Source organism: Sinocyclocheilus anshuiensis, unplaced genomic scaffold (assembly GCF_001515605.1).
Source record: "Sinocyclocheilus anshuiensis isolate Anshui unplaced genomic scaffold, SAMN03320099.WGS_v1.1 scaffold13, whole genome shotgun sequence".
NCBI classification, from domain to species: domain Eukaryota; kingdom Metazoa; phylum Chordata; class Actinopteri; order Cypriniformes; family Cyprinidae; genus Sinocyclocheilus; species Sinocyclocheilus anshuiensis.
The window spans coordinates 3304769-3326488 of record NW_015538026.1 but is presented as its reverse complement, the minus strand read 5'-3'; the positions used below and the strand labels follow the sequence as shown (position 1 = coordinate 3326488).

The following is a 21720-nucleotide window of genomic DNA, read 5'->3' as shown; positions in this document are numbered from 1 at the left end:
CTCAGGTCCGGCAGGAATTGTCGGTGGGGGGAGTGAATAACCAGCGCTCTCTTCCACCCTCAATACCACGACCGAGATAAGACCCTTGAGCACGGCACCGAACCCTCAACTGCTCCCTGGGCGCTGCAACAAAAATGGCTGCCCACTGCTCTGAGTGTGTGTGTTCACTACTGTGTGTGTGCACACTTGGATGGGTTAAATGCAGAGCACAAATTCTGATTATGGGATGCCACATGTCACTTTACTTTAACTTATACAAACTTCTGATGGTAAATTTTCCACTACATTATACGATTCTTGAGTCGGAAGTTGTCTTTAGTAGACGGTTTGAACTGTGTACATCACTTGCACTGGTATGGGTCAGATGGATCAGATTCACCATATGGCTGCCCACTGCTCCGGGTGTGTGTGTGTGTTCACTACATTACTGTGTGTGTGCACACTTGGATGGGTTAAATGCAGAGCACAAATTCTGATTATGGGATGCCACATGTCACTTTACTTTAACTTATACAAACTTCTGATGGTAAATTTTCCACTACATTATACGATTCTTGAGTCGGAAGTTGTCTTTAGTAGACGGTTTGAACTGTGTACATCACTTGCACTGGTATGGGTCAGATGGATCAGATTCACCCAAAAATGAAAATGTGCTGAAATTTTACTCACCCTTAGGCCATCCAAGATGTATTTGAATTTGTTTCTTCATCTGAACAGATTTGGAGAAATTTAGAATTATATAATTTGCTCACCAGTGGATCCTCTGCAGTGAATGGGTGCCATCAGAATGAGTGTTTACACAGCTGTTCTGATAAAGAAACAAATTCTTCAGCAAATTTTCATTTTTGGGTGAACTATCACTTTAAACTAATAAAAAATGTTGCAGTTCATAAAGTGACTGACTAGCATGCAAATAACAAATTTATTTACTCACCAAAGCCATCTGCCGATTGTTCATTTCGGACCCTGTTTACACCAACTCCACTAGCTAGGTTAATTTGGTTGGTGCTCTGTACTTGAAAACTAGTGAACCAGAAGTGACTTTCAATTTAATTTGTGTTTTTAGCCACTGCATAATAAATAACCTTTTCATTGATTGCTTCAAAATCATAGAAAGGAAAGTGAAATCTCATGTTTGCATCCTAAATGTTAAAAAGTGCGACAGAGTGCTTTTGTGTAACCACAAGGAACGTATAAATGACTTCCTGATCAGCAACTGACACAAATCAATTATTTAATTTATTCCAGCTAAATAATCAAGTCCAACGTATTTCTCCAGAAGGGTGGAGATTGGGGTATCCCCATCCGAGAGCGTAGCCTGATCCGCACATTATTCAGCTCCAAAGCTGTCGATATGTCATGAGCAACTGATCCACATTCCGTGGGAAAGACAGAGACAGATTAGGACCAATATTTGAATGAGCAAATACACCGAAATATGATTAAAGCAATTAACCACAAATGAATGGAAAGAACAGATTAATTATGGTGCGGATCACTGGGGGACGACTCTTATATTACTGCTGCTTAACTACCTTCTCACTCCACCAAAGCCGAGATGATCAGACGAGCATACAACAGAATAACTGATAAACAATGCGTGCTGATGCACTGCACTCTCTGAGGGAGGCTGATGGAATTCATTAGGTTTCTGTGATTATCAATTAAAGTCCAAAAGCTCTTTGAATTAATACAATTGTGTTTTTGGAAGCGTCAAAACCAATATTGTGGGTTTGAGTGGGATGTCTCTTACCCGGCTGACTCCACGGCCGCGGTCCTCTCCGTAGTTGGTGCCCAGGATCTCAAAGTAGATGTTGGGGTTAGTGCCATTATCATTAAACTCCAGCAAGCTGGCCAGACCACTGACACCTCCCTGTAAAAAAAACCAACAAAAAAAACCAGTGATGTTTAAATCAAATGCTTACATTTGACGTGTTTGATTATCATCTAATAAAAACCATGTGCATAAAAATGTCTCATTAAGCACATTATATATGTGCATATAAACATTATATATGTGTGTAATTATCACCCCACTAGTGACACCACAGAGAACTGCAAATTTAGGCTTTAACACACTCCTGTCATCATCAGAAAGTCCCGCCCCTAAGCCAATGCTGTTGTGTCAATCCAGTCAGACCACCCAAACAAAATGATCAGAATAAGATTGTTTTTTTTGTGCCACCAGGGAGGTCTTTTAATGTGCTATTATGAAAGCGTTTATGCTTTGTGTGCTATTCTTTTTAAATATCTACTACTATTACTAATATACACTAACATTCAGAATGTGGTCAGGAACATTTTTTTTTAATCAGAAAAGATCAATTAAATTGATTAAAAGTGGCAAAGACATTTGAAATGTTACAAAAGATTTCTGTTTCAAATAAATAATGTTTTCTGAACTTTCTAGTTATCAAAGTATCCTGAAAATACCGTTTCACCGTATTCACAACAAAAAAATTAAGCAGCACAACTCTTTTCAACATTAATAAGAAGAGAGATCAAATCAGCATATAAGCACTATTAGAACTATTAATTATATATTAATCTAATTATTAAAAATTAGAATTATTTCTGAGAGAAAACTGGAATAATGGCTTCAGCTTTGCCATCACAGAAATAAATTACATTAACAAAATTACATTACAAAAATATATTAAATTATATTAAATTACAAAAATATATTAAAACAGAAAACTGCAAAATTAAATATTACTATTTAATTAATATTACCAATATTATATTTTTACTGTGCTTTTTTATTTCTTTATTTTTTCAAACAAATGGAGCCTTGGTGAGCATAAGAGACTTTCAATAACATTTAAAAAAAATCGTACTGACCCCAATCTTTTGACTAGACGTGTATAAGCAAGAAAGTGTGTTTTTAATAACCTTGACACCTTGGGAAGCAAAATTTGTGTCATCAAAAAATAACAATAATAAATATAATAATAAAAATACAAATAATAATGTCTCTAATCAGAGCATGGCACAGTGGTTTGTGCACATGCTCCAACATATCACAGTGTGGAGCTCATGCAGCAGATGAGTGTTTGAGTCTAACTTGTGAAATTTGCTGATCATGCCTTGTCCCTACCATTTTTTTCTCCTGTCTCTATGAGCAAAAGGGCCTCGCTCTTGTCCTTCCGTTTTTTCATCAGCACCCTTAATTTGAACTCCAAAATAGCTCCACAGCATCATTCCAGCCTACAAAAATCCCCAGTCCTAAACTGCATCAAAAACATGTCCTGCCCAGTGACAACCCACATGAACAGACAGATAATTGTTGTAAATTCACTCTACCAATACCAGTGCTGACCGAACGAATCAGACAGCCAATTATAAAAGCTGATGAGCGCTTTCCAAATGAGTTCACCAACTGCTGCTTTGTAAAGCCGATACACACAAACTTCCCCTAATTAAGCTGTAAAGCAATATTCCAGTCCAGACAGTCCTCCGGGAATTGAATACAAGGTCATTATGCAGCTGATGTACAGTAAAATATGTGTGTAACACTCCGTACCATTTCAATATATATACATTACACGCCTGCGCTCCGTTCTCCCAAACATCCCTTCGAAATGAGGTTGTTCAAATCTAGGCAGATTCCAAGGTGGTACGAGCCAGTGTGTTCTTGCGGTCACCCAGTGTCTGAATAAATTGCCCTATTTGCTTTAATACGACTGTCACACAGGCAGCGGTGTGGAGGTGAGAGCTGGCCGAGAGGTGATATCTCTACTGTGGGATGGCAGGGAGGATCAGATACATGTGGATACAGGAGGAACAGTACATCCCTCGGGGGGTAAAGCCGTTGCCCACCAAGCACGGTGTTAAACCAGCACTCTAGCCCTGTAACAGACTGTCATCTCACCTGAGGCAGTGTGCCATTTCTGTGGCCCTGCTGTACACCAGGCAGACAGAAAGGAGGAGAGTTTCACTGTACCACAACATTCCCCCTCTCCCCAACCAGCACCCAGATAGAGACTCATCACGGTCCTCAAAACCAAACAGTCTTTTGGTTTCCAATGCAAATGCATCCAAGGTCAAACTCCCATTCAATCACATCTCTTTAATCACAGCAGGGCTCACAGTTAAGACTTTTTCTGTTGGCCTGGTCAGGTTTTCCTTTATCCTGCCAACACTTTCACAGGCCTTTTTAGTTTTAACAATGTACTTATGTGTCTGAATGCCATGCCATTAAATGTTAGAGGGATAGTTCACCCAAAAATGAACATTCTGTCATTATTCACACTGTTCCAAACCTGGCTGACTTTCTTTCTTCTGTGGAACACAAAAAGCCGCATTTTGTTGAATATTCTGGCCCACTCTTTTCAATATAATTAAAGTGATTGAGACTGACACTGTAAAGCTATAAAATGACAAAAAAAAAAGAAAACTGAATAAAAGTCCAGCCAATATGATAATTGTGTGTAACAAACAGACCAAAATTGAAGTTGTTAAACACATAAAATCTTGGCATGTGCCCTAGATTTCACTGGAGTTCATGAAAGAAGTAGTGATGTCTGATTCATAAACAAATCATGATTTTGATTCAAATCGAAATAATTCACTGATCCACTTTGCCAAAATGGTCTGAATAATGAATTTTGATTTCCACTTGAAAGTTAAACATGTTTGGAACAACATGAGGGTGTGCAAATGATGATCTTTTTTCTACATTTTTAGCCCTTTGAGGAAATGTTTTATTTACAGTGGGTACGGAAAGTATTTCAGTTTTTCTTTTTTAATAAATCTGCAAAAATGTCAACAATTCTGTGTTTTTCTGTCAATATGGGGTGCTGTGTGTACATTAATGAGGAAAAAAAATTAACTTAAATGATTTTAGCAAATGGCTGCAATATAACAAAGAGTGAAAAATTGAAGGGGGTCTGAATACTTTCCGTACCCACTGTACAAATAAAATACAGAAATACAGTTTTAAATTGCAGTACCTACAAAATAGGGGGTGGGCGATATGACCAAAATCTTATATCACGATATGAGTATTTTTATTTCACTGTAACAATATATATCACAATCTAGTTATTTCTGCTATAAGGTCTTTATGATATCAACATTTTTGATACCATAGAAATTTTATTATTTGTCACCAGTGTCAATTTCATAAGAAAACTAATACTAGCCTAAATTAAAAAAACAAAAAAAACAAACAAAAACTCAAGCTCACCGAAGACAAGTAAAATAATCAGCGATTAAATAAGAATAAGAAACTAATTACAAGCAATAGGACAAAAAACTACAGTAGAACAAATAAACAAGAAATGCTACATACATTGAATAAAGTAATCAAATGTATAAAAACACTGGATATTCTTCACTGTGTAAATTAAATAAATATTTCGTATTAAAGATACAAAAGTAATTTAGTCAAGAACAGTAAGAGGTTTTCTGTCTTTTGTTGTTTGATTAACATGAATGGCAGACATAGGAATTTAGATACAAAAATAAAATCAGGTCTATGAGACGTTGCATGTTTGGTCCATTTTTCCCAGTGCAAAACAAATTGTTCCATTTTATGATTTACAAATGCTGTTATTTGCTCCATTTTATAAATGTCCATTGTAATTTCCATCCATGCATTCAAGATAGGACTCTCTTGTGACAACGATTTTTTGGTAAAATTATTTTTAACAGCCACCAACAGTAGATTCATTAGGTATTTAGGTAATGCCAAAGATGGGCATTTTGACACATGTGTGTGACAAGTGTGTGTATTTAACCGTTCAAGGCCTATAAAGCGGCAAAAATAACTCCGTTCAATAGTCCGGCGCTCTATCTTCACATGAGCGTGCCTTTCTGACAGCGCTCTACATTGGTGATAAGTTTAAATCAGTAGATTTTACAACATCAGTAATCAATACTTCACAGTGAAAGTTCTGTCAACTAGCCTGATACATGTTTATCGTAAAGCTCTGTACAGTACTGTACCTTCTTCACGGTATCCAGCATAGACTTGCCACCCTGCCAGGGTTTGGAGCCCTTGCGGATGCACGAAAGACTCGCCATGCTGTGCCATTTCCTGTCCTCCAGCTTCCTGTGGAAGGTGTTGGCCAGCAGCAGCACCGCGTCGTAGATGTAGCGGTTGGTGATCTGACAAGATGACAAAAAGCAGCAGGGAACCAAAGACACAAAAAGAAAAGGAACAGACGACGTGAGCACAGAGAGCCAGAGACACCAGATTAATAGATTAATATTCTCTTACAAGAAAAAGATTTATGTCTGAGTGGGTACAACTGGGATGAAAGGTCTCTACAGTGGAAATGACAACAGGCTGCACACATTGAAAGAGCCCTGAAAGACAATGGAGTTTAATAAGCATCAGAAAAAACACACTTAATACCTGTCATTTATAGCATGATTTAGGGTTTGTGTCTAACTTGGGACTTCAATTGTAACGGTACAACGGAAACAGGTCCATATAAAATGTTAATAAATAAATAAATAAACCATTAATTTTTTTGTTTGGTCATCTTGGCATGGTTTTAATGTAAATAGTCAATGTTGTCTCGAGTAAATGTAAACAGACGGGGCCAAAAATGGCTTCGTGTCAAGATATCAATATTTGGAATCTGTGCATTGAGTTTTGAAGTATAAATGCATACTGCTCTGTTTCTATTCTGGGAAAATGAGACACACTTAAGTTTTTTCATAAAGAGTTTCTTCATCTCCATCTGAAATTTAAGTAAAACATCGTAAAACTGGCATTTTACACAAAATGTATGTTCACTCTGTTCAAATGTATGAGGTCATTTAAAAAAAAAATTAACATTCAATTTTACTCTGCAAGGATGCATTACATTGAACAAACCTGACAGTAAAGACATTTAAAATGTTACAAAAAAATCACTGTTTCCACATTCTGTTTTCAATGTTAATAATAAGAAGAAATATTTCTTGAGCACTAAATCAGCATATTAGAATGATTTCTGATGGATCATGACACTGAGGACTGGAGTAATGGCTGCTGAAAATTCAGCTTTGAAATTTCTTTCAGTTTCAATAAAAAAATATATTTCACAATATTACCATTTTTACTGTATTTTTTTATCAAATAAATGCCGCCTTGATGAGAATAAGAAACTTCTTTCAAAAAGATAAAAAAATCCGACCAACCTGAAACTTTTGATTGGTAGTGTTAAAAAAAGGCTTGAAGGAATTAAAGACTACATCCATTTAAATAGCACACAACTCTTAGATGTGGAACCTTACATATGATTTCACATTATACAGGACAACTGGCATACTTGACACTGTATCAAGTGTCTGAGAAATCCCAACCATGTTGACAAATAACTGAGAAGCACCTCTCGCTATCAACTTTGGTTTGCCATAATTGTCAAGAACGCAATTCGTTCAGGTAATCTATTCACATACGGCCATAGCCTTGACAAAAATTTCAGCAGAGAAGAGCAAAGAAAAGGCTATTCTAATTATGTTAGGAGTCAAGCTCGGTTGGCTCGATCAATAGGCATTTTGCAGGTATGAGGTTGTAATGGCTTTAGAGAGCCGCCAATCTAACTGCCAATTATGCAGAATATATGTACATCGGCTTCAAAGCAGACTGGAAAATAAGAGGGGAGCGTCGACAGGAATGACGCTCTCATCTAACGTTTCTCGAGTTAAGACAAATTAATTCTCCAGTTTTCAGGTGAATGGGGTTTGGCATCCCAACACAGAGTGGAAACACCAGTGCTGCTTGTATTTACTCTTCCTGACACCCACAAAACAACTCTTCATCTACCGAGAGAATGGTCGAACAAAAAGAGCAATGACCCAAAGAAGCAGTCTTGACAGGGATCCACAAGACTACCAAGCAACAGTGGCGAGCCGTGTGGCTTTTCTCCATTCGCTGTATTTTTTCATCTTCAAGAGTAAAAACATAAAGGGCTTTCTTATTGATTTATGTTTCATGTCTTGGACACAAAGTGCATTTTTTGGGTGGGTTGTTTTTTTTCGGGAAGGCTATTTCATGATATAGCATTTGCAGGAGGAGTCGAGACCACCAAAGCAACAAAGCTGCCAGTGCCAAAGGGGTAAACAGACAAAGACGGGGTTCAATTCAGGGGGGAGAATATCGGCTGACCAGGGAAATCCATTAAGTTTGTTTGAAGTGCAGGAGTTAGTGGGTCTCTCCAGGGAAGATGAGTGATCGGTGGTCTAAAGGGAACGGGAGGTGAAAAGGGGTATTAAAAAAAGGTGGATAGGATATATGTTGAGAAAGAGGGATGTGATATGCTTCAGTGCAGGTTAAAATTGGTCTCTTCTGGGTTGGACTCATGAGCAAAACTGAATCCTTAATGTCAAACATGACCTGCTTATACAGTATGCATTCAACACTACATAGAGAAGAGCACCTGTCCCCTCATATTTCACATACTGAAAATAACGGCTGAATTATATTACAACTCAATATTTTTCTACCTTTTGATGAAATTCCATACAGTGGCCCAAAATGTACTGTATGTGGACACTAAGATACACAAACAAGGTTGACATTTGAGATCTAGCCTCATTTGTTTGCACATGCTATGTGGATTAATATTCTATGAAATATCAATAGAAAAAAAAAAGTACAAAAAAAAAAATGTTTCAAGCAAACAGCCACTGTAGCAAAGTATATTCAGAATGTGTAAAGAAAGAAGTATAAAAACGGTCAAACTCTTGTTAAAATAATCAAGGCATGTTTTACAAAAATTTTACTATACGCACTACTTAATCATTTTAATTTCTGTACACCAATATACAAAGTAATACAAATCAGTATTTACATTCTACATGCTGTATATTTTTATTAAAACCATGCAGAGACCTCTGTAAAGTGACAAAGCAAACTTCCCAACTTTAATGCCATTTTTGCTACTAAATTTTTAATCAGAGACTATTAAACTATCTCTGTTGAACACTCAAAAGACAAGAAGGTATTGTGAAATGAATGTAATGAACATTATTTTTGAAACTTAATTGCCAAATAATAAAGGTCCTAAAATCATCATGCTGCATTGTGAATATCTAAAATATATCACCTGGACCTGCTGAAAATATATACATATGCCTTGTTGATACCAACATAGACCCACGCAACTATGAATTAATATAGAGCAGGGGTTTTGAAAAAAATGCGTATTGATATACCGTGCAGTGTTTACCAGTAATTAATGTGGCTCAATACACATCACATCTGTTAATTTATGTTGTCATTTGTGTAAATTTACATGTGGGAAAATACATTTAGTTGGATAACAGGAATGGCACCCACAGGCACAGTGAAAGAACTGAAAACCCAGCAAAACAAGATTGCTAATTTTCACATTGACATTTTCTAGTTTTCTAAGGAAGTTAGCTCAAAGGCTAATGACAGTTAATGGACACAATCAAAAAAGGAAATGAAGGCAAATGGTTTATGATTAACTTGAACGCATGAGTTATGAGTATGGGGGAATGAATCAGACCTCTAACATCTGTGCCTTTGGGTCTTTGGGGTCGCAGAGGGATGTGTTGATGCGGTGGTTGTTCCTGACGCAGCGCTGGCTGGTGTTCTGCGGGAGAGGGAAGGTCTGTCTCACCAGGGTCAGGCGACCTATAGACTTCCTCACCAGCTCCTGCACATCCATGTCTGAAATCTCCTGCAGCACATGAGAGGAAAAAAGTGCAGAGAAAGAGAGAATAATGTCAGAACAAAAGGGATTTTCCATGTGCAGTGAAAAATAGGCTAGAAAGATAAAAAGCATCTTGCTGAGAAGAGCTTTTTTCCTCACTTGAATGGGAAAGAAGGAGCAGAAGTAGGTCCAGGAAAAAAATAATACAATCATGAGTTTCAATTTAGTAAATAACCAACTATAACTTTGTCTCAAATTTGGGTTGAGAGAAAGAAAAAGGGGTAGAGATTAAATAAGAGAAACAATGTTATCTTTTTAGGTTCCATTACTTCAGTATTTTGTCATCTTGTGACATCAACAGAAAAAATACTACCAGCTCTATAAACCTTTCTTTTCTTCTGATTTACAGTACAGGTAACTGTAGATAACTGTAACAAATATAATAATTGTAGACAAATTACACAGCTTCTATAATGGGAGAATTGTAACTACAAAATATTTATTCAGCATAGATCATTTTACAAATGATTAAAGGTTAGCCACCCAGAGAAACACTTAATTACATTAACAATTTAATGGTATGTTTACTAATAAGAAAAGAGTAATAAAAACAATAAAATACATAATTGATTAACGTAAATATTATATCTCAAAACATTTAAAAACTAACAGTACTGACCAGGGTCACAGAATAACGCAGTGTTCAGGGCAAAAATGGCACCAAAACTATAAAACTATGAAAAATGCCCCAGATATTAAAAATATGAATGTACCGACGTGATTAAAATAATAATAATAATAATAATAATAATAATTTTAGAACAGTGTTCAAATTCAAAATTCATTTGAATAAAATAAATGCAATAAAGTGAAATAGACAACACTGTTTTTATCTGGTTAAAAAATCTCACCAAGGTTAAATAATAATAATAATAATAATAATAATAATAATAATAAATACAAAAAAGGCTAAAGATTAGTTCCAGTTAAACAAATATTGCCCTTCATTATAAATTTTAAGTCCTGACACCAGTAAACTATCAACAAACTAAACTATCTTCACACATGGTTAAGTTCTCCAGTCAGCTAAAAATGGGCCCAATTTAAATACAAGAAACTTAACTACATAAAAATCATCATTAGTATTACAATTATTCCCATGAATGGGTATTCAGAGTGCCACCAAAAGGCAGAAAGACATGACCGTGTGCGCTCGCGTGTCCTTGTGCAGCCTTGGGAGGAATGATTGCTAATTTTAGCCCGAAGCCATCTTTTCCACAGACGGGCAGAGAAAAGTGAGTGAGCTGGGAATGATGTGATGAGAATGGACAGGGAACGTCCCCCAGTGAAGGTAGACTTCAGAGCGGCCAAGCTGTTTCCTCTGACAGCCTTCACTTTTGAGTTTCATTCTCACCTGCAAAGCTGTGATTGCTGGTGACTGGCTCTCATGATGTACGTCATTAAATCTGAACCTGTGGCACGCCGGTGAGTAACTTACTTAGAATTTCGAAGCTGTTCAGCCTTCAATAAGATTACAATCAAAGTTGTCTACAATACAAACTGTTCTCTGAAAGGAAATTTTAAGTTTTCTGATTGGACAGATCAAAATCTCGTCCCACGCACAGTTGAACACTGTCAAACGATGTTTGTACCGTTGTTAATTAACGTGGTTAGCATGACAGAGGATAATTTAGAAGGCATCTCGAGAGGGCACGTGAGGCCTTAACAATGTGCTGCACAACTTTCAAGAGCAGAGAGGACATCACGCTTTTACAGACCTGAAAATACCGACACTAAGTGGCTTATTCTACCCCCGGATGACAAACGCAAAGGCCCTTGATGCTTAATTAGGAGCACTAAATTAGAATGACACAAATATGAGCCTACAGGGTTATGGCCCAATTTTAGGGTTCAGGTTTTGGCAGCTGCTTGTTTTGTCCCCTATGAGTGCTCTCAAGTAAGGTCAACCATGAGCAATGCGTGTCCATACAGAGACATGTCATATGCCTTTGTGTTTAATATACGAGGACATAAAACTTTCCTCAGATACACTAAACGCTCCACCTGCCTAAACTGGTGAGTTCTAGGAAGCTGACAGCATTAAAAGATTATTAAAAGATTATGTTATTCTGAAAATGTAAACTATTCTAACAAATTCATATGATCAGTTAATGTGAGTTGCACATTTTTGGCCAGCTGAAAGATCTTGCATAAATCAGACTTTTTACACATTTTTTTTTTTTTGTTGAAACATCCATAATAGATTTAGTTTAATTGTACTGAGGCAATTTTGGTGACATTTTTGCCCTAAGCCCCCGTTATTTCCAAACCGTGGCCACCTCTGGCCGGGTATAATATAGTTGGCAATGCTCACAATGGCAATGAGGACATTATAATAAAATTAAAATTATAAACAAACAAATACATACATGCATACATAAAATTCACTTTCCCCCTAACTTTGTGAATATGTGCAGAGCAGCTGGTGCTACACACAGCCAGGAATAGCAAATGTTTGATGGACTTTCCCAAATTTTATACCAAGTTAGCTCTTCTAGTCTTAGGAATAACAGAATCGGTACAAATTCCTCCTTACAACCTAAACATGACTGGGTAAACCTAGTTTCAGTAAAAGTTTCTGAACATCGAATCTAGCCGATTTCAAAAAGTTGTAAAGTTTCAGTACATCTTTTTGGACTGGGGAGTGAATTTGTCACAGTACGATTTCATAGTGCACTGAACTCTATTATTCAAAAAGGCCAAACTGATTTATATGATCAATTTAAATAAAACCAGAGAGATTAATAGAGGTTACCATAGAAAGTGACTCTTAAGTTATTGAAATTCAGGCAGATGGGCTCAAGGTCTATATCTTCATTGTCTTCTAGTTGCAGGATCATTTTTAAAAATGCTTTATTCAACTAAGGAAAGCGCTGAATTATTTTAGAGCGCTATTCCCATGCTTGCCAAATCTAATTTAAATCATTGAACTGTAATTTGTCCTTATCTGGCCACCTTCATCAGGCTCCAAATGAGCTCTTGTCCGCCTCTCACTCAGACAAATAAAGATATAAAGATGCAAATATATTCAAATGTGCTTACAGAAAGAATAAACTAGATTTCTCACAAAATAGCTATGAAAAACCCACCTCATTTATGATGATCCAGTGACAGTCGAAAGCCACAAGATTTGTTTCCACCACCTAGAGAGAAAGAAAGAAACATTTAACTGATTAGAAACTGAATAGTTCGGAAGGGAGTAAGGTGAACTGTCCCCTCCAAACACGTGATTCATTTATTATAAAAAAAATTGACAGCTACAGAGTTATTGTTGAACTTAACAATTGATCATCAAAGGTTTAATAGAGCACAAGTCAAAGGTTTATGAAATTTGACATCCATAACAGAGGCACTTAAATATCTGAATACTGTTAAAGCCTGTAAATATATATATCGTATATTTTTTGCCTCCATACGCATCTTAAACTACACACTGTTCTTCCCATTGTGTCCTATCTTTGGCTCTCTCTCTCTCTCCGCACCAACACGACACAAAAACATAGTACCCTTCACCAATGTTTCTCCTGCCCACTGTACCAGCGCCACATTTCATTAACCATAATTGTGTAGGTGACTAAACGTGGGTGTCATAAAACATTCTGGTCATAAACAAAAGGAACAGCTGGAGAATCTGATGGCTGAAGCAGCGCTAATAGTGTTTTAATCTTCAACAAACACCTAATAAAACTTTATAATTACAAAAGAGACGAGAGGCATCACATTTTCCATCAACTGGTACAAGATGGCTGTACTTAAACAGAGCTCAGCAGGCTTTATGCTGGGGGTCTTCATCACTTATTGTTAAATAGGAGAGACCAGGGAGTGTTGTAACACTTTGCCTTTTATTAATAATATTATTTTTAATATAAAATTACCATATTTATCTGCAACAAATTAATTTAGAATTAAACTGCTTATCACTAAACTGTTAATTAGTGTCAAGTGCAAGCATACAGTAGGTGGAAACCCAAAATAATTAATTGTATAATAAAATTACCTGTAAAAATAAAAAAACTAAGCCATTCCTAATTGCCACGCATTTAATTTCAGACGGACAGATCTGTTTTCTTACCTCAAAATTAGTTTGACCAGTAAATATTTTACTTTTTATTAATATCTAAAAATGTTTACACAGTGATTTTACGTAACTTTTACTGTCACCTCTGCCTACAGCCAATTTCTAATTGAATTAAACTGGAAGTGTTACAGCACTGTATTAAATGCCTTGTGTAATCATTAGCTCAGTAAGTGATGCTGAAGTTTCCTTTGAAAATGCTAAGATCAGCTTGATATGTTAGCAAGATCGAGAAAAAAAAGCACATCACAACCTCTTGACACCAAAACAGGAGTAGACAAAGTGGTCACTGTTACTAATTACATGGTCCAATCATTTTGATGTCTGAGGCTTTGTGAAGTCATTAGAGTGGTTCATGAAAAGTGTAGATGGCTCAAAGCAGTTGTTTGCTCAAATTTAGTCAAAAGTTTGGTTCCAAGGCAGATGGCTGAGCTTAATTAAAGCATTGGCTTAACTTCTACTAGACCAATATGAACCTCTAAGGCTTGTCCTAATGCTAAGAAAAAGCTCAAGGTTGTTACAGAGTGTGCTTGACCTGATCAAATATTCCTCTATATTAGACTTGGTAAAAGGCTAAATATTTGAGTGGCTGCATACATGCTGTTTTTTTTTTTTTATCTGTTGAATGTGCAATTAAAGTTGATGGTGAGAGATGTGCCCCCCATTGCCAAGGAGGAAGGCATTGATTCTGGCAGTGAGCTGAAAATTTGCACAGATGAGATTGAGATCCTCACACAGAAATCTAGGAAAATCCTCAAGCCAAATACCTGTCCAAATTAAACAGAGTCATTCCCTGGGCAGAATACCGCTCAGGAAATTAGCAAACAATCTCTGATGTTCCTTAAAAGCACAGTTCACCATTTTGACTCTCTCATGTCGTTACAAACCTGCATGACTTTCTTTCTTTTATTAAACACAAAAATAAAAAAACTTAAAGAATGTACTGTGAATGGGAAATGGGACTGCCAGGATCCAAACTGGCCATATAAACAGAATAAAAGTACCATAATAGCATCATAAAAGTAGTCCATCCAACTCAAGCGCTACATTCCAAAGTATTCTGAAGCCATTTTATAGCTTAATGTGAGGAACAAGTCCAAAGTTGCAAAGTTAAGTCTTTATTCACACTATATATTGCGCCATTGTGTCAGTTTTTGTCAAACGACAATAACCAACGCCATTTGGTTTCAAAAGCATGAAATTATATTTTGTGTCCATACAGCTTCTACAACTTTAAATGGGAAGATTATAATTGAATAACTTGCATTTTTGGAATCCAAGCATTCTGGAATTCCATGTGACGGTCAAATAAGTTTTTTATGCAGATTTCACTCATGTTCAAGCTGGTCATGTGAATTTTCCACACTGACCAACAGAAAACTGCTTGTTTGAAAGTGACTTCTATGTATATCTATATCTGCACAACAAACAACAGACCGCAGAATTTCACAGACATGTTGTGATGCACCTTCACACAAAGCTGTTGTATGGCTTCAGAACACTTGGAATATACACAAGTTGTATGAAATACTTCTATGATACATTTAAGATTTTTTTGACAGACTCTTTTACAGACACCCCATTCATTTTTATCATATGGACAGCATGGTCAGGATATTCTTCAAAAATTGCCTCGTGTGTCTCCTTAAAGAAAGCCAGTCATATGATTTGGAACGACATGATAAAATGATGACAAAACATTCATTTTTGAATAAACTATTCCTTTAAAAACCACAGAGAAGAATGTACGGTCATTGCATTTAAATGACCAAACTGTCAAAGTCTGATTATGAATATTTGGGAATCTGGTCTGACTAGCTGTTGAGCTGCAATGACAACCCTGAATGACAGTGGGTTGACAAAGTCTTACGCCTGCGAGATCAAAGCCCGTAATCACTCTGAGACATCCACTCTTTGGAAGTGCTGTCAGCTGTAAACCTACCAAGAATTAGGAGGCCATATGAATTCACATCCAGATTGTGGTTCCTGAGTTCCCCACTGAGAGAGCGGTCACCTCAGTACTGTAGGTCTCCACCTGCATTAATGTGGAAACCCAGCGAAGAATAAGCAGCTACTGTTAACCACAATCACACATCTCTTTAATTTCCCTCCTATTATTCCTTTTCTTTGCTTTCTAATGAGCCTGAGTGGTTGCGGTCTGCCTTTAACAATTCACAAATTAAAAAAAAAAAAAACATCTCTTCAAGAAGACACATTCAAGTTCTATACACTTTCAAATACAAGCATTGGTTAAGATTATACAGTGAAAGCAATGTTCTTCAACCAGGTGCTTTCACAGATTGATGATTATTGTTATTATCTCATATTTTCCATCTGCCTGAGCCCTGGAAGTGGAAGGTGATGTGGAAGACGTGTATTCATTAAAGAGAGCCAAAGGGAGAGATGACCAGAATTAGACGTGAACTTTGACATCCACCAGCCACACAAAGATGTCTCCGCACCACCTCTTTTTACCTCATAAGTGACCCAACATATCCAAATGAGAACTTAAAACTTTGCAAAGAAGTTTTAGTTTCTATTTTGAGGCATACTTTTCATATTTTAAAATTCATATTGCATCATATAAATGTATTTTCAGGGGAAATGGATTAACTGAATCATAACGGTTCCAAATGTAATGCTATGATAAAAATCCATCTAATATCATGATAGATAAAATCTTGACTAAATATGTATCATTTAACACAGTTTTCAACAAAGGGGATCCCTAACCCATCTGCTTAAAGCATATTTGTGAAAAAACCATGGCACTATTTTCGGTATGTAATTTCTGTAATGTTTCTCTTTCTGTATGCAGCTCTAAAGCTCAGGAACAAACTTCCTCGAAACCTCTGTGCTGCATCTTCACTCCAGACCTTTAAAACTGACCTCAAAACTCACTTATTTCTAATATGTTTTGTTCATTGATTGTCTGTCTCAATTTTCAGTTCCATGCTTGCTTTCATTACTTATCTGGTATATTATATGATCTCTGTCTGGCTCTGTTAGCTTGATCATCTGACTATATATTTGAATATATTTGTGTTCATGCTATCTATCAACCTCATGTAAAGCATCCTTGGGTTCTTGAAAATGCTTAAACTTTAGTTAGTCTGTAATGTTGCTGTTTGAACATAAAAAAGATCTGCGAAGTTACAAAGCTCAAAGTCCTCTTCAAAAGGAAAGGACAAAAACTTCTTTCAAAAACATTCAAAAAGAATAAATAATTTAAAGAATATTTAACTTTTTTTTTTTTTATTACATTTTTATAAAATTTATATTGTTATTCTATCTTAAAGGGGTCCTATTATGCTTTTTCACTTTTTCAACTTTAGTTAGTCTGTAATGTTGCTGTTTGAACATAAAAAAGATCTGCGAAGTTACAAAGCTCAAAGTCCTCTTCAAAAGGAAAGGACAAAAACTTCTTTCAAAAACATTCAAAAAGAATAAATAATTTAAAGAATATTTAACTTTTTTTTTTTTTTAACAGGACAAGACGACAGAAATTAATTCAAACGACCTGTTTTAAACTTAAGGATATCTTTTAAAGACTCAATGTGATGAACTACACAAACTACAGAAAATCCAAAGTTTTGCAACTAGCTCTCTCTCATTTTAACAGCTTAATAACTGCTAAACAAGACTTTGGTTTAACAGTTAGCATGTTATTCCAAAGACAAAAATTATCTGTGCTTCCAGTGCATTTATCATTTGTCATGTTATTATGGATAATGAGATTACTATGAGCTGTGAAAAAATGCCATTTTTGCTCTTGGCAAAGTTGACAATACAACATCTCATAGACAAAACAGTCTGTGCCACTAACCACGAACGCCATATGTGACAGCAAAATAGATCCGGTAGTTTTCTGTGCTGATTAATTCCTCAAATGGCACATTATTCTTCAGAGTGAATTCCAGCATGTTATGTACTTAGCTCACACTTGCTCGAGCATGAGCGCTTTAAATACATCAAAACTGTTGTCTGTCACAATTGCCATTTTGCTTTAATGTCAGCCAGCCTCGCTTTGAGCTGCGGCTTTAGTCATTTATAATTCATCTGCTGTGTGGAGTCTGTCAGGAGGGTGGCCCATCTAACTGCTGTAGTGTGACTTTTTACAACACACACCACCACTGACACACACTTATCATGCCATCATCTCTGAGGGTGCAGCACTGTGTCTCCCGTAGCGGAGGTTTGGATGATGAACGCACACGGCAACACACAAACAGACATATACAGAAACACTCAAACTTGTTCACGCTTCATAATTATGCCACTTGTGTCTCTGATAACACAGGGACAGCCTAAATTGGATGTGGGTATGCTGTGAAATCATAATCAGATAATTAAGGGGGGGAACAAATAAAAAAAGAAATACAAAACAAGCAAAGATACAGCAACGGCTAGTCATGACAAGAGGTTTCAAAACCCACTCCGTGGAATCTCATTGTCTTCATAAAGTCAACACGACTTCAAAATGGACCCCGTTTACTTTCTTAATGCACATTAAGGGCTTAATGTGAACGATTCATTGGTGCATGTTATTCCAAAGACAAAAATTGTTTTCATAATCTTCAATCAAAATGTAATAACTTGCTCTTCTTTTTCTAAATAAAGTTCACCCAATAGCCAAATAGCTATTTAGGCATCATTATAGCAAACTTACTGCACATTTGATCTGGCTCCATTTTTTTGGCAAATACATTGCATTGCAGGAGAAAAATATGATTTTTGATCATGCCTCTTGGTCTGAGTGAATAAATCAGATTTAACATGTTTTTCTTTTTTTTTCACCATTTTGTTGTGTAATGTGTTCAGGTTTGGACACTGCCCTCATTCAAAATATATATTAAAAAATCCATTTAAAAATTAATGGCAAAACATCTATTGCTAAAGTCTGAACCTACACAGGTTTGTGTTATGTCGTACAGTTTATACAGAGCAAAGTATGTTCCTATAAGTAAACAGGTTAGAAGCCTTTCGTTTGTGAGGACAATGTCTATATTCTTCTCGCATCCCCCTTTAAGCTTAATTACTCTGAACTGCTTGTATAATTCCATCCTGATTTCATTGTAAATATGCTGCTGATTTACTATGGCTATAAAATGGCGCTCTGCCTCAAGGGCGAGCCAGAGCAAACACATGACAAGCTTCAGAGTGTCATGACAAAGAGCAACCTATCAGAGCTATCGATCACCTGTGTTTTAATAGAATAATACAGTATAATCAAGCTTCTACACTCTTGACAAATCAGCTGAACCAGCAAGCCTGTCTTTGCGGAGTCTTACTTAGTTTAAGTGAGAGGATTTCCCATGTTTCTTTCCCCGAGCAGTCATCTATGCAGCTCCTAACATGAAATAATTATAATGTAGTCAAATAATTGCCTCGCAGGCTCATGTGTTGTAAGCAGAGGCAAGAAGCTGTAACAGGCAACATGGAAGTAATTTTTTTCCATTACCATGTTTGATCCACACTGAGCAAAGAGTGGAACAAGTACGACAGCAGTAGATAAATAAGAATTTTTCATTTTATTTTTACTCTGAACACCCACATGGAATTTATAAAAAGGTCAGAGCTGGTTAGTTTTTATAAAATTTTTTTTTTTTTAATCAGGGTATGTTCTCAAACAAGTATGGCAGCTTTTTAGTGTCATCATAAAAATTATGCTTCATAAAATGACACACATACATACGCGTGTACATACATGCATACACATCATAAAGTCACATACATGTTTTGAGAATAATCTTATAACAGGATGAGAATAAAAAAATATAATTTTGAGATTTTTGATATGTTTTCAGAAAGCTGATATATTTTGAGAACAGACAAAATTACAACATTTCAACATAGCATTATGGGACTAAACTCGCAATGAGACTAAAGGAGTTATGAGACTAAAAGAAACCTAAAAAATGAAATACACAAAAGTAAAATAATAATAAAAAAACATAATATAATATACACAATACACTAAAGTAACCTAAATTAAATACATAAAAGTAAAACATAATAAAAAATATACATAATACACAAAAGTAACCTAAAACAACTAGACATACTTCTAAAATGTTTTTCGTGATAGGCATTTTAGAAGAATTTAGAATAACATCTTATTGGACGTTACTTTCCTTACTTTATTCATTTAATCTCATAATGCTACTGTTTTTCTTAGAACTTTTGCTTCATTCTCAAAATATTACTATTTTATTTTTGCAATGGCTTTATTCTTAAAACTTTATTTTTTTTTTCTCGTAAATGGTCTATAATGGAACTATTATTCTCATTCATGTGTATAAAAATGTATATATTAAACTATTTTTTATTTTAACATGGCACTAATATGCTGTTGTAAACAAAAAAAGCTGATTTACAAGTAACCTTTTCTCTTCCTAATAGAGCCCTAATAGAGGTGCTATGGTTGTAATTTCACTCTTTGTGAGAAGATAACTCACAGGGGATGTTTAGTGAAACATCTGAACATTGTCTCAACTCACCTCTATCTATGTACTTGTCAGTATTGTGCTATTACTTCAAAGTGTTATGAGCCTAAATGTTGCTATGACGGATGTTTGTTCTCATCATAAAAATAAAGGTTATTTTTTGGCATCTACAGTTCCACGAAGATCCTTTAACATCTATAGTGGAAAAGGGTTCCTCAGATTATTAAAATGTTCTTCACACTAAGTAGTAGGGGTGTAACGATTCACTCGTTTTATCGATGCTTCGATTACAAACCCTGACGATGCATATGCATCGATCTTGAAACATGATTTTTCAATCGTGAATCGCTGATTTCGGACAGTAATCGATTTAAAACGCTAAGAATCGAATGAATTGCGATTTCTATAGCGAGTCAATGCTTTCAAAATATATACACATTAAATTACTACAAGCACGAATGAATGGAGACCTTGAACAGTGTTCGTGCCCTCACATCTCTCCTTCACGCGCTCCACTATTTACCGCCTGTGACTGTCACAGGATTGCGCTCGTGCTCCGTTCGTCTCACTGACGCAGCTGATGTGTGATGATCTCTCCTTAGTACTCGTGGCCAGTAATTCTAAAGTGAAGTAGTTTTACTTTTCTGTAGTTTTTCAACGGCTCTCGGCATCTTACCGACGACAATACCTGAGCAGTCGAAGGCTGTGTATTTATTGCATGGAGGGAGCAGAAATGTAAGTGTCTAAAGCATACGCACAGTTCCATTGAATGATAAATGTGTTTTAACAATGTTGTTGAACCGAATGTATGAAGGAAACTGTTAAAATAACCAGCCTGCAGTGACTGTCACAGGATTGCGCTCGTGCTCCGTTCGTCTCACTGACGCAGCTGATGTGTGATGATCTCTCCTTAGTACTCGTGGCCAGTAATTCTAAAGTGAAGTAGTTTTACTTTTCTGTAGTTTTTCAACGGCTCTCGGCATCTTACCGACGACAATACCTGAGCAGTCGAAGGCTGTGTATTTATTGCATGGAGGGAGCAGAAATGTAAGTGTCTAAAGCATACGCACAGTTCCATTGAATGATAAATGTGTTTTAACAATGTTGTTGAACCGAATGTATGAAGGAAACTGTTAAAATAACCACAGCATTAACAACAACCTCGAAATAAGAGCGCAAGGTTTATCTGATAATCAGATGCATGAAACTAGCATTCGTTGCTATAGCAAACAGACATCAGGCGCGTTTTCTTTCAGAATCATCATTCACCGATGGAGAGGAAAAGTTAATTACTATAGAATTTTTTATGAAAATGAGAAAGTTTTCGCACTGAAAGAGAAGTGATCTCACGCTCATAGAACATAAGACGTGCCATGCTATATCTGCAGCTAATCTGAATAAAAAGCTAAAATGAACTGATGAAACGTTGACAATAAACACAATAAATAAATACAATTTATAAATGATGCAGTGCTAATTGACATAATTTATTACAGTAGCCTACAGAAACTATAAAGTATAT

General features: G+C 36.1%; 1 protein-coding gene across 1 annotated transcript in view; it reads right to left on the bottom strand.

The window, feature by feature from the left end:
* The window catches only part of LOC107680191 (glutamate receptor ionotropic, delta-2-like), a 415350-nt gene that overhangs the window by 122134 nt on the left and 271496 nt on the right, over positions 1 to 21720 (bottom strand). The window contains exons 5-8 of the mRNA XM_016475981.1: positions 12767 to 12820; positions 9471 to 9644; positions 5950 to 6111; positions 1754 to 1873 (exon numbers count right to left, since the gene is read on the bottom strand). Of these exons, the coding sequence (XP_016331467.1) occupies positions 1754 to 1873; positions 5950 to 6111; positions 9471 to 9644; positions 12767 to 12820 (510 nt within the window). The remainder of the gene's footprint in view (positions 1 to 1753; positions 1874 to 5949; positions 6112 to 9470; positions 9645 to 12766; positions 12821 to 21720) is intronic.